Source organism: Macaca mulatta, chromosome 1 (assembly GCF_049350105.2).
Source record: "Macaca mulatta isolate MMU2019108-1 chromosome 1, T2T-MMU8v2.0, whole genome shotgun sequence".
NCBI lineage: Eukaryota > Metazoa > Chordata > Mammalia > Primates > Cercopithecidae > Macaca > Macaca mulatta.
Genome location: NC_133406.1, coordinates 211654882 through 211668964, shown reverse-complemented (window position 1 = coordinate 211668964; position 14083 = coordinate 211654882). Strand labels below are relative to the sequence as shown.

General features: G+C 47.0%; 1 protein-coding gene and 1 long non-coding RNA gene across 12 annotated transcripts in view; one reads left to right on the top strand and one right to left on the bottom strand.

The window, feature by feature from the left end:
* The window catches only part of MECR (mitochondrial trans-2-enoyl-CoA reductase), a 38967-nt gene extending 25537 nt beyond the window's left edge, over nt 1-13430 (bottom strand). For 3 of the 11 annotated variants that reach the window (XM_015133245.3, XM_077995771.1, XM_028845826.2), the window contains exon 1: nt 13230-13430. Coding sequence is in view for 6 of the 11 variants with exons in the window: in XM_077995771.1 (XP_077851897.1) it covers nt 13230-13405 (176 nt within the window). In the remaining 5 variants the exon portion in view is untranslated. 11 annotated transcript variants of the gene reach the window in all.
* Nucleotides 4389-13423, top strand: LOC144334757 (uncharacterized). Its single transcript, XR_013404951.1, has 3 exons — nt 4389-4831; nt 8628-8723; nt 11936-13423. It is a non-coding gene; the product is annotated as an uncharacterized LOC144334757 (long non-coding RNA).
* Nucleotides 13431-14083: the final 653 nt, after the last annotated feature.

Below are 14083 nucleotides of genomic sequence, written 5' to 3'. Positions count from 1 at the left end.
TGCAGTAGTGGTTTGAACCTGATCCCCTCTGGGAGCCTCTTCCATGTTGTCAGTGGTAAGTCCCTCTGCTTGTGGTGGGTCTTGGACACCACGGTGGCAACATCTTTATCCCACTGAAACTTTGCTTAATGGGCAAAACCTGCAAGAAAGCTTTTGAGGGAGGCCAAGTTGCAATGTACATGTGTTACTTTTGTTATTTCAAAAAAGTTTTTTAAAAAAGGAGATCTGCCAACCAGATAGTACTGGTCAGTGTACTAGACCCAAGGGGCCTGTGACTTTTTAATCACCAGTGACTGCTTGCTTTCTTTCTCCACACCCCTAAGATTTCATGTTTGCAATGTTTCTCTCTGCCCAAATGCATTTATTAAGTAATAATTCATTTTTACTTACCCAAGACACATAAAACTGCCAACAAGAGGTTCTTAGCATTAGGCAACAGTATCACCAAACTAAGCTGATGTAATTCCACCTACTTCCTGCAGAAATCTGACCTTTTAATTACACCGCAGTTTTGATCTTGTGGTAAAAGTGTGATTTTCTAGAAATGTTTAATAATAGGTGGGCGTGGGGGCTCATGCCTGTAATCCCAGCACTTTGGGAGGCTGAGGTGGATGCATCACGAGGTCAGGAGGTCGAGACCAGCCTGGTCAACCTAGTGAAACCCCATCTCTACTAAAAATACAAAAATTAGCCAGGTGTAGTGGTGTGTGCCTGTAGTCCCAGCTACTCAATTAAGGAATGTATGTATTTACACATAGCTGGAGGATGGGGAGTCCTTGCAATAGTAATAACTACTGTTTATTCAGTGCTTACCAGTCAGGCACACTGCTAAGTGCTTTACCTGCCAGCTCTCCTATTACAATAGCTCTCATACTATTGTTCTGCTTTTACAGCTGAGGAACAAAGGCTCTAAGAGGTAAATAACTTGCTCACGGCCACTACAAAGTAGCAAGTGGCTGACCTGATTTGAACCTGGCAGTGTGATCTAGAGAAGCCAGCAGGTAAGGTGCTGACCCCACACCAAGCAGAGGGCAGTGAAATGAGCACAGGCTGGACCGGCTGTAGTTGCCTTATGGGGAGAGGGAGGGAGCGCTAACAGGTGGGCGCGAAGCAAGGAGGCATCAGCCCAGATAGTGATGTTTCACTCTCAATGTGTGTATTAAGTCTGCATTCAAAAGAAAAATCCTGCCCAGAGCAAATGGATTTTGGACTAGCTGCCCCTTTATATTATCCACAGTGCTTCTCTCCTCCATTTTCACAGATCATCAGAGGTTTTCTGTAAGCTGACAAAGTTCATGTGCTCAAGCTGTTTAAAGACATTTTTTCTACACATTTTCTATATGTTCTTCCTACAGCCCAGAATGTTTCTCTATGAAGTGAGGAATTCAACTCACCCTTCAAGGCCCAGTTCAAAGTTTACTTCCCTTAAGACATCTTTCAACCCTCCTCCTAGTCCAGAAAAAAAAAAAAAAAATCACTTGCTCGGTGCTCCCATTGTACAGAATTATACATCATGCTATTTATGACTATCTCATATGAGTTTACTAATGTTTAGTTTGTGAAGCCATTTCATACATTTTTGTCAATTGATCAGGAGAAGACATAGGTTCACAATCCCTTTTCTGAAACTCTTGGGGCCATGTGTTATATACATACCCCCTGGGGGCTGCTGCAGCACCCTGTGATCAGACACATGAATGTTTCTGCAGCAAAATGTAGGAATACTCATGCCAAGTGAGATGAATAAAGACCACATAAAAACCTCATGTTAGATCAGGTTTCCTTCAAATAAGTTATAGAAAAAAACTGTCAGTTTCCAGAGCTTTCAGGATTTTGGAACCGCAGATGCAAATGCAGACTTGGATTCAGGTCTTTCAGACTCTGAGTTCAGAGCTCTTTTTACTTACCACCTAGTTTTGTTAGCCAGAATGTGTGTGTATGTGCTGTCTCCTTGTTAGACTGTCAGCTCCCAGAGGGCAGAGAACTTTTAGTCTCAACACACTGTTGAATAAATTTCTCACTAGTGAGAAAATGTGGCATAAGTGCCAGTCATGGCCAGGCGTGGTGGCTCACGCCTGTAATCTCAGCATTTTGGGAGGCCGAGGTGGGTGGATTAATTGAGGTCAGGAGTTGGAGACCAGTGGGGCCAATATGGCGAAACCCCATCTCTACTAAAAAAAAAAAAAATACAAAAATTAGCCGGGCGTGGTGGTGTGTTCCTATAGTTCCAGCTACTTGGGAGGCTGAGGCAGGAGAACTGCTTGAACCTGGGAGGCAGAGGTTGAAACAAGTGGAGATCACGCCACTGTACTCCAACCTGAGCGACAAAGTGAGACTCCGTTTCAAAAGAAAAAAAAGTGCCAGTCATTGGCCGGGCGCGGTGGCTCAAGCCTGTAATCCCAGCACTTTGGGAGGCCGAGACGGGCGGATCACGAGGTCAGGAGATCGAGACCATCCTGGCTAACACGGTGAAACCCCGTCTCTACTACAAAATACAAAAAAACTAGCCGGGCGAGGTGGCGGGCGCCTGTAGTCCCAGCTACTCGGGAGGCTGAGGCAGGAGAATGGCATAAACCTGGGAGACAGAGCTTGCAGTCAGCTGAGATCCGGCCACTGTACTCCAGCCTGGGTGACAGAGCGAGACTCCGTCTCAAAAAAAAAAAAAAAAAAAAAAAAAGTGCCAGTCATTAAGGAAATCAGGGGCAGGGCCCAAACCAAAGGGTCTTAGCTGTTTGTACTTGCTCTTCCTCCTTCTAGGCTGTTTATGAAAATACTCCTGAAAGATGGGCTCAAATAAAGATGGAGATGAAAGATGGGCTCAAATAAAGATGGAGATTATCCTTAAGGGCATTCAGTCTAGGCATATACATCACATGTGCAGCGAGACTACACTTCTTAAAAATCTAGATGCCTGTGGTCAAGATGAGAATACAGGTAGATCTCAGTTCACAGATGATGGGTAGAGCACGGATCTGGAGTGAAGCAGGCAGCCCTGGGTTTGAATCCTACCTTGGTCATTTATCAGCTAGATAAACCTCAGAATATTCCCTTGTAAAATGGGATAACACGAGAACTCAGTTCACAGGATTACATGAGTTAATGTATGTAAAGCATTTATGGTAGTACCTACACAGTAGATGCTGAAGAAATGGCAGCTGTTATCAGTTGTGGGAATATCCAAGCAAACCTTTGAAACAATTCCCTGGTTATACCTCTGAAAAGAATCACTGAGTCACTGAAAGGAAGACAGCAACTTTTTGGAAAATTCAAGTAAATGTAATTCAACAAATATTTACTGACAGTGAAAGTGCCAGATACTGTGCCAAGGGGCTTCATGATGAATAAAGGTGGGCATGGTAGCATGCATCTGTAGTCCCAGCTGCTTGGGAGGCTGAGGAAGGAGAGTTGCTTGTGCTCAGGAGTTCAAGGCTAGTATGTACCATCATCACACCTGTGAATGACCACTGCACTCTAGCCTTGGCAACAGGAGACCCTGTCTCAGGAAAAAAAAAAAAAAATAAAACAAATCTCCTTCTCAGGGCCTTGATGGACTGGGAACGCATCCATGGAAACACTGGGAGAAGGGCTGTAACAGAAGGAGGCTTGTGGTGCTAAAGTTGGCTGACAGTGTCCAGCCTGGTGGGAGGAAGAAAACAGAAGATTCGAAAAGGGTTTTTGGAAGAAAGGATACCATAATTTGAAGGATAAATAGGCATTTACAAGGTGGATGGAGAAAAGACAAAAGGTTTTCCTGCCGGAGGGAATGACAAAGAAACTGACCCAGGAGTAGACCAGGCAACAGGTGTAATATGCATAAGAGCCATGAGAATGGAGAGAAGGATTCAGTAACGTAAAATCTTTTAAATAAACACACTAATGTCACTTGGTGACCAGTTCCATGTGGCGGCAGGGAAGGGAAGTCTTTGATGGCTCCCAGGCCTTTGGCTTGGACAACTGAATGCTGAGCTAGGGAGGAAGGAAGAGTAGATTTGGAGAGGGGACACAGGTGACCCGCAGTATGGATACAGAGCAGACAGTGCTCAGGGCTAGACATATAGAACTGTGAGTTGGCTGGGTGGGTGGAGTCTAGGAGAGTCGAAAAACCTATTTTGGGTGATTTCACTCAACAATGAAATGACAACTTATGTCGATGGCTTACTGAGCTCCAAGTATGCTTAACATTTTATATACATGATGCCGTTCAGTCCTCAAAATGCCTATGTGGAGGGTGGTATCACCCAAATTTAAAGCAGAGGAAACTGAGGCTCAGAGAAATAATTTGCTCAAGAGTCTTGATCTTAAGCTAGACTCCAAAATGCAGGCTGTTGAACACTACGCCAGCATTCACTACACTGTGTGTGCTGAATTTTCCTTGGAGATGCTGTTAGGTATTTCTTTTTTCTTTTCTTTTTTTTTTTTGAGACAGAGTCTTGCTCTGTCACCCAGGCTGGAGCGTAGTGGCGCGATCTCGGCTCACTGCAAGCTCCGCCTCTCAGGTTCATGCCATTCTCCTGCCTCAGCCTCCCCAGCAGCTGGTATTACAGGAGCAAACCGCCACGCCTGGCTAAATTTTTTGTATTTTTAGTAGAGACGGGGTTTCACTGTGTTAGCCAGGATGGTCTCGATCTCCTGACCTTGTGATCTGCCTGCCTTGGCCTCCCAAAGTGCTGGGATTACAGGCGTGAGCCATGGCACCCGGCCTTTTCTTTTTTTTTTTTTTTTGAGACAGAGTCTCGCTTTGTCACCCGTACTGGAGTGGTGTGGTGTAATCTCGGCTCACTGCAAGCTCTGCCTCCCAGGTTCAAGGAATTCTCCTGCCTCAGCCTCCTGAGTAGCTGGGATTACAGGTGCATGCCACCATGCTCAGCTAATTTTATTTTTATTTTTTATTTTTAGTAGAGACAGGGTTTCACCATGTTGGTCAGGCTGGTCTCAAACTCCTGACCTCGTGATCCACCTGCCTCGGCCTCCCAAAGTGCTGGGATTACAGGCGTGAGCCACCACGCCTGGCTGTTAGGTATTTTCTGGGATCCAATTGGTTTGGGAAATGCTGCCTACTAAGCCCCTTTTCTAAGATTCTGACTACACGTTAGTCATAAAGGCTCTGAGAAGTCCCCGAATAAAGAAACCCATGTGGCCTGTGTCATCCAGAGCTTTCCAGATTTAACGCGGGCTGGGAACACTACAATATTTTCACAGCGCAGCCTGCCCCAAACAGCAATTTGAGAAACCATGCTCTGGGCCCCTGGTTCTCTTCTTTGTCTTCTGGGAAGCCCAGCAGCTCTGTCATTTGAGATTCACTGAAGTGGGAGGAAGGAGAGTGAAGAGGGCCAAGCAGGGGTGAGGGTCTAGGAGATGGGAAGTTAAGTTGAAGCTACAAACACAGGTGGATGGTGGCGGGGGCTGGCCCCACGCTTGCTGCAAGCCTGGGGGTCAAGGGGTCCAGCTGCCTCTCACCAGGAGGCCAGCCTTGGCCTGCCCCAGGGAATGCCATCAATACCACACACACTGCTGTTCCCGCAGACAGTGCTAACCACGTCGTCAAGGATACCATTCTGCTGAGACAGGAGGGAAAACAGGGACCAAGTCTGAATTCCAAGAGTTAAACCTCTAGTGTAATGACAGCAATTTCTTCCCCGTTCTTAAAAAAAAAAACTCACTAAAGGAAACAGTGGCTATGTTTTGGAGTACAAATGAGGCACCCAACCCAGCCTGGCTGGATCTCAAATTGCTTCCCCCACACCGTTCGCGTCCTCCCTCTGTGAGTGTAATGGCGCCATGCAACTTGAGGGGATGCCACTGTCCTCAATCAACAGATCCCAGCCTGGATAAGGTCACAATGGCTCCTTTGAGGCCAAGGCTGTACACCTGTGATGCCATACGAAGTACAAGGGAGACAAAAGCAGGCAGAAGAAAGAGCCTTTTGAGAGGGGGGAAAAGAGGCCAGTACCCCGGAGACTGGCACAGTTATACTTGCTGTGTAAGGTGGGCATTAGCTAGCTCTGCTGAGATATCCTTCCTGCGTTCCACATTTAATTAGCAATCATTTGTACTTATCTTTCATCTTTTACTCAATCACATCAAACGGTCAATATCATTTCGAGCAGGAAGAACAGGTAGGGAGAAATTGTCACTAGCCAGAGACTTTCTCATCTACTTAGTACAGAACCAAGAATGTTTGTGTCATCACAGGGCACTGAGTGAATGTAACTGACCCTCATGTGGTCCTCCCCAGTCTGTCTGCGGTCCCCTGGTCACCAAGCTGCCTTCTGTGATTCAGTGAAATGCCTGGTGTGCTAGGTACATTGTTCCTGGATTTGACTAATAATTAATAAGCAGGGCACAACTAGGCAATTGTGAAGGAATGAAGTTCCTCAGCTCACAGCTTGTAAGGGCCTGGCTCCCTGGGAAATAAGGGAGTCCTGGGCTCTCAGGGAGAGCTCCTTTACCTGAGCAAAGCTCCTTTGTTCCACGTGGTTTGGTGTGCTGGACACAACCACACCTCCCTGCACCTCTTACGGCTTCCAGGACTCCCACCATTCAGGACTCATTTTTCGGCTCTTTAGCACAATCATTTTGAACCGAAGGAATCAGAAACTTAGGGCAACTTCTGGAAGTTTCTACCCAGTTAGCAAAGAAACCTTCTCAATCCCCTACTTTCCCTAAACTAAGAGGACCAGAAAGTCTGCGGGCCCCATGATATTCTACATCTGCTGACACTCCACTACAAGGGAGTTGCAGTGTCTGTCACTCAGCTTGCACAGTCCCTGCCTGCCTGCAAGCTGCTTGGATCTCTTTGACAGGTAAAAACACAACCATGCAGTTCCTGTCTGGCTGGAGGCTGGGAGGGCTATTGATTGTGTAACCAACCAAGGGCCAAGGGAGGGTCCCTGGTGAAATCTTGTGCCCAGGATCCCAGATTTCAAGTCAAACCATTGCTCCCTGGAGGCTGCTGGAACAACCACTGGTGAGCAGGCAGTCAAGGCCTGCGCTACTTTCATAGAATTGTCAGAGCTGGACAATTGTTGGAGCAAAGAGGATTCACGTCTCATGATAATTTCCATGGCTGCAGTGTTATGCTGAGAAGGATGCTGAGGGCCCATCTTGTCTTGGCAGGAAGAGCGTTGTCTGGGGAGAATGTGATAAAGACGAGTGTACGTTTTGAGGTCTATAGAAAGGAACTGTGAAGGTCTGCGTGGGGACAGCACACATACCCGTATTTACCACTGCTGACCCTGGTCACTCTTCATTTTATCAAGGAGTAGCTGAAGATAATTGGAGACTAACGTGATTTCCTTACTGCCATAATTGGTGGCAGAGGTGGGACTGGAACACAGGCAAGAAACATCCCAAGTCACAGGTTTACCTCGTATCATCTTTGCTTTTTCTTCTCTAAAATGAGGACCCCTCCCACCTCACCCAGGGTGGGAAAGGCCAGTTCATCCCAGAGAGCTGCTAGGAGAGGGCAAGAGACAACTTGGAGTGGCACCGAGGGGCAGCTTTCCTCCCGGCCTCTCTGGACGGAGGGAAAACCCCAGTCTTTTGTGTAATTCCTGGGGGTGTGCCTGCAGCTTTCACCTTCAGCGGCAACAATGAGAAAATCAGGGTAGCACGGCTTGGCCCTAAACTCCACAGCCTAGTCTGAAGGCCCGATGGAAGGTAATGTACGAGTTATAGAATGTGGAATCTGCTTAGGCTTGAGCCCTGTGATCTGAGGGTAGTCCCCTCTGAGCTGGTTTCAGCAGACACCTTTCTCACATACATATGAGTGCACAGTGGGCAGTCAACAAATACGGACCGATCAGACACACCATGTTTTCTCTTCCCTCGGGGTCTTTGCACATGTAGGTTCCTCTGCTTGGGACGTTTCTCCACTTTCCTGCTCACTGGATCTCTGGGGCACTCAGTTTACACCCTGTCTCTTCAGAGAACACTCTGACTACCCCGAGGGGGTTAGGCACCCCTCTTCTGGGTGTCCACAGCACTCTGAACATATCCCATCACAGCATTTGCACCACTGGACGATGGTGGCCTTTCTCCTGGACTAGGCTGTGAGGCTCTGAGGGTAACGACCACAACAGATTCAACTCTGTACCCTCAGTGGCTTGCACTCAGTAAACTCTCAAAGAATACATGCTGGCCAACTTACTACATCCATGCGTTCTGTTCCCACGCCATTCATGGCCACAATAAAGGGCTCTAAACAGAGCACCAAACCCAGAATGCGATTTTTTTCCCCCAAAGTACTAAAATTTGGGTTTAACAATCAAGTCACCTGCAGTTTTGCTTTACATTAACTGTAAAAAGAAGAAATTCCTGAGAGTAAACAGTGCCCTATAGTGAGAATGGATAGCCTGGGGCCCCACCACCTGCTCCTCCAAAGTCTATCTGGCTTAAGACAGAATGGGGAGGCTGGACGCAGTGGCTCACACCTGTAATCCCAGCACTTTGGGAGGCTGAGGTGGGCAGATCACCTGAGGCGTAGTTCAACACCAGCCTGGCCAACATGGCGAAACCCCGCCTCTATTAAAAATAAAAAAAATTAGCTGGGCATGGTGGCACGCACCTGTAATCCCAGCTACTCAGGAGGCTGAGGCAGGAGAATCACTTGAACTTGGGAGGTGGAGGTTGCAGTGAGCCAAGATCGCACCACTGCACTCCAGCCTGGGGGACAGAGCCAGACTCTATCTCAAAAAAGAAACAAAAACAAAAAGACAGAATGGGTATACGTCCACGGGTTTTCTAGCTCATTTTCATTTTTGTACTAGCAGCAGGCAGGTGAGAAAGCCAAGATGATCAGGATGCTGTTTTACAAAAGCCTTGGGATCCTGAAAAGGGGAAGAGACAGAGAATGGTATTTCTAAAGTTTCCCAAGGTTGGGGCTGCCCTTTCTATAGCATAGGAACTTGGGGTTACCTGAATGACCTACAATTTCACCTTCTCTTCTAAGCTTTTTCCCAATTTTATAGTCCATCTCATTCTCAAAAATCATTTGAGACCTTGGGAGGTTGAGGCAAGAGGATCGCTTGAGCTCAGGCGTTTGAGATCATCTTGGGCAACATGGTGAAACCCCATCTATATATTTTATTTAATATATTTTTTAAAGTTTATTTAAAAAATAATTTGAGGTGACTGCCATTGTTTCCTCAGGCCTATGTCTATATCAAGGACTTTTAATAAAGAAGGGGCATCCTAGCTGTATGATCTTGGATAAGTGCCTTTCAATCTACTTGAGCTTCAATTTCGTTATCTGTAAAGTGGAAGTAACGATAATCAAACTGGATTGTTGTGATTTATATATAGGCGGCATTTAGCCCAATGCTTGCTATACAGCTTTTCAATAAATGAAAGCTGGTTTCACCAGAAGATCCAGAGAATGGTAAAGTTCTGAGGGGACTTTCAGGAAAAAAAGAAGGCAAGAGAAGAACTAAGGGTTTCTGGGAACTATCATTTTTTTTTTTTTTTTTTTTGAGACAGAATCTCACTGTGTCGCCGAGGCTGGAGTGCAGTGGTGCTATCTCAGCTCACTGCAACCTCTGCCTCCTGGGTTCAAGCGATTCTCCTGCCTCAGTCTCCCAAGTAGCTAGGATTACAGGCACGTACCACTGTGCCCGGCTAATTTTTGTATTTTTAGTAGAGCCAGGGTTTTGATATGTTGGTCTCGAACTCCTGACCTCTGGTGATCTGCCCGCCTCAGCCTCCCAAAGTTCTGGGATTACAGGCATGAGCCACCATCCATGGCCCCTGGGTTTCTGGGAACTATCTGATAGGGAATCTAGAACTCTGCACAAGGGACAGTGGCTATGGAGAACTCTGAAATTTCTCGAATGTTTGTCATTCTTCTGCACAGTCTTTACTTAGATCCGCAGTTTAATCTTTTAAATAAAAAAGGCCCAAATACTTATTTAGGGGACCCCATTTTGGAAGAAAGGGAAAGAAATTAAGCAACAGGGGAAAATGGCTTAGGAGAGAACAGCAGCAATGTTTGGAGACAAACAGGAATGAAAACAGGGATGTGAGAACAGGAGAAACCTGGAGGCCTCCTTTTGAGAAGTCAGACCTGAGCAGGCTGTTCCTCATTCCTTCCCTCCTGCTTGCAGAGGTGTGGCCCACAGCGCAAGCATCACAAACCACACTAGTTCTGAGAATGCTCTGTTCAGACTCTAGGTAGTCCCATGACCCCTACCTGGTGTAACCTGACCCAGACACCTAGTTACCAGGATGTGTAAAGGACACCTGATTCTTTCTGTGACAGTGTGGTTACCCTAAACCTCGAAGACATGACTACAAAGAGAATCCCAGTCTCTGGCTTCAGTCCATATGAGAACAAGTAAAGCCACCTGAATCTGGGTCAGAAAGGAAAGTTGCCCTTCTGGAGCACGGAGAGAATTACTGCTTGTCTGACAATCTATCCATAGGGCAGTGGTTCTCAAGCCTGGCCTGGGCAGCAGAGACACCTGGAGAGCTTTGAAAAAAACAGATGCTCCAAGCCAGCACAGACCTACTAAGTACCTCAGGAGTGGGGCCTAGGAATATGTACGGTAGTTTCTAAAAGCACTACAGGTCAAGCTGGGTGTGGTGGTACACACCTGCAATCCCTGCTACTCAGCAGGCTGAGGCAGGAGGATCCCTTGAGCCCATGAGTTCAAGACCAGCCTGGGCAACATGGCTTGCTCTCATCTCAAAATAAATAAATAAATATATAAAAAATAAAAGCTGTCTGATATTTTATGTGGGCAAATACAAAAAATAAAAGCACTACAAATGGTGACTGTGCTGTGAAGCCAAAGTTGAATATAATGCTTTATGGAAGTATCTTTTTTTTTTTGGAGAGGAAGTCTTGCTCTGTCATCCAGGTTAAAGTTCAATGGTGCGATCTCGGCTCACTGCAACCTCTGCCTCCCGGTTCAGGCAATTCTCCTGCCTCAGTCTCCCGAGTAGCTGGGACTACAGGCGTGCACCACCGTACCCAGCTAATTTTTGTATTTTCAGTAGAGACAGGGTTTCGCCATGATCTGCCCACGTCAGCCTCCCAAAGTGCAGGGATTACAGGCATGAGCCACCGCGCCTGGCCGGAAGTATCATGTTTTGAACTAGAGGGAAATTACTGAAGTTCCACAGAAGGAAATAATAGAAGCTGTCTTTTTATTTATTTATTTTTTTCCCAAGTGGCATCTGCAAACAGACCAGTCTGTTTCAGCTTCTTTGGCTCTCCAAGAGGAGGGAATCAATTAGGAGGCAACTGCATTCAGCTGAACTTTTCCAGGCCTTCCTCATCACCACAGCCGAACTTAATAACAGGTACACTTTTTCCGGAAATTTAGATTTAGATTGAACTAACATTTTAGGAGCACCTGTTTTGTAGCAGGTCCTGCTGCAGACACAAACTGCAAGTCCGTGGGAGAGACACTATGTTGTTCTCATTTGGTGTACGTTCCTGGAAATGGAGGAGTGTTCATCAGAGCTGTACCAGTTCCTTACAACACAGTCCTTAGTGAGACGTCTTCCCTGACACAGTGCTTTATTACCTGCGATCCACATACAATTTGGAGTTTACTGACTGATGTGTCTTCTTGACATTCTTTTCAATTTCTGTAATGCTGGATGTGGCTAGGCTGATTGCATGACCTTGAATTTATCTGAGGCTTATCCTCACAACCTGTCAAAACATCTAGCTTGAATTTTTTTTTTTTTTTTGAGATGGAGTCTCGCTCTGTCACCCAGGCTGGAGTGCAGTGGTGCAATCTCGGCTCACTGCAACCTCCGCCTCCGCGGTTCAAGTGATCCCCCTGCCTCAGCCTCCTGAGCGGCGGGGATTACAGGCGCCCACCACCAAGCCTGGCTAATTTTTTTGTATTTTTAGTAGAGATGGGGTTTCGCCACGTTGGCCAGGCTGGTCTAGAACTCGTGATCTCAGGTGATCCACCGACCTCAGGTGATCCACCCGCCTCAGCCTCCCTAAGTGCTGGGATTACAGGTGTGAGCCACTGTGACCAGCTCTAGCCCGAATTTTAACCATTAAAGTAATGCCACATTTGCCTATCCTTTGGAAAATAATCAAACAATTTGCTGGGAACCAAAGAGTTAAAAAGAAGGTACTGCACAAGAGTATGCAGGTGTTTTTTGGTGGAGAGCACTGCACAGATCTTAGCTGATTACCACTATGAACTTTGTCTGTACTGTCTCCATTTTTAAAGATGATGAAACCAAGGCTCAGAGAACCTCAGTAACTTGCCAAATGCAAAGCTAGGACAAGGATTTGACCCCAAGTATTCTGATTCTCAGACCTGTGCTTTTGCCTTAGCTCCACTTCAGTGGCCCGATAGCCCTTCTGAATGGCTATTTATGTGCAGATTTATAATGGCTGGCAACTGACATACTGTTTTTATCAACCACATGCACAAAGCATGAAATAAGATCCAACAGAATTTTAGGAAGACAAAGTCATAAAAGTAACGTGAGGTTGAGTGACTTCTCTAAGACCAAACAGCTAGTAAGAGGTTGAGCCTATATTTGACCAAACATAGATACTTGGGTCTGTATGGCACCAAAGCAGCTCTTTTTATAAGCCAAGATGCATATACGGTGGAGTGAAGAGAAACTCACATGAGTTTGGAATCAGAAGCCATGGATTCCAGTCCCGTTCCAATCACTTATCAGCGATATCACTCTGGGCAAGTCCCCTGCCCTCTGGAAACAATGGTCTATGACCTACTCTTTACTGACAAGTGAAGATCCAAATGGACGTAAAAGTATTCTGAAAACTTCTTCCAAAAAATCATAATAGAAGAGTAAGAACTCAGGCAGGTCAGTCAGTCAGACATAGGTTTAAATTCTGACTTTGCCGCTGACTGGCTGTGTGACCTTGGACGAGTGATTTTACCTCTTCTGCCTCAGTTTTCATCTGCAAAATGGGGATAAATCAAGTAACTACCCCAAAACACTGTTGTGACAATTAAATGAGAGCATTCATTTAAACAAGCGATTGCCTGACACAATACTCGATCAATAAACATCAGCCATTCATACCCTGATAACTGCTTCTCGGGTCTTTAGCTACCTTCAAGTACGGTCTTTCTGAGCTACCCAAAGCGCCCTGGGCTTCGGCTTCGTCTTGCTATTCTCTGCCCCCTTCCTCGGACCCTGTCCCTCTCTTCCCAGTCGACAGCTCGTCTTAAAGCCCTCCAGAAACCCCAGTCCCCTTCCCCGGTTTCGGCGCTGTCTCTTACTCGACGACCTTGGCCGGATCCCCGTGGTGCCCATAGACAAGCGCCCGGACCCGGGCAGGCTCGGCGGATGCAGAGTAGGAGGAGGCGGCAGGTCCGTGACAGCCAGAAGCTGGGAGCAGCCTCCGCCACTGCCGGGCGGCGGTTCGCACCCGCCACAGCGTGCTGCAGACCCACATGCTGCCTCCAACCAACACAGAGCCTGACGCCCCCGGCTACGTCATCTTCCAGCGACTGCGCGCCTGCGCCCCGCCCCGCCCCGCTGGGTGACCACTCCCGAACGCTCCCTTTGAAGGGCGTTTCCTTCCTCCGCTGCCCACGTGGTGGCGCCTCGCTAGAGTGCGTGTGTGTCCGGGGGTGCGGAGCTTGCGAGGCCGCCAAAGCTGCTCTCTCAACAAGGAGAGTCTGGGGCTGGCCCATAGCCGTGTCTACAGCCTGCAGTTTGGTGTTTGATTTGGAGGAAATCATTTACTCTCCCTGGCCTCAGTTTACCCTTCTCCACATAATATATTGAGTGCTCACCGAGCCAGGCTCTTTAAGCTATTATCTAATTTAATCTCCACTACCATGTAACGGCATAGGGAGGCAAAGCTTACTTCCCTACACTGAGGAGAGTACAGGAAATCTGCTGTGGAGGCAGGAATACGGGGCTTGGAGTTAGAAAACTTAGGTTCAAATCCTAGCCCTGCCACTTCCTAGCTTGGCCACCATGGGCAAGTGAAACTCTGAACGCATTGTAAAAAACTCTGTTCAGATATGAGACGGGAATCACAAGGAGAAGGGCCCCCTCTCAAAATGCTCACAGTGTAGAAAGGGATTAAGTGGAACACTGGAAAATGCTTGTAAAAAGGTGTAGC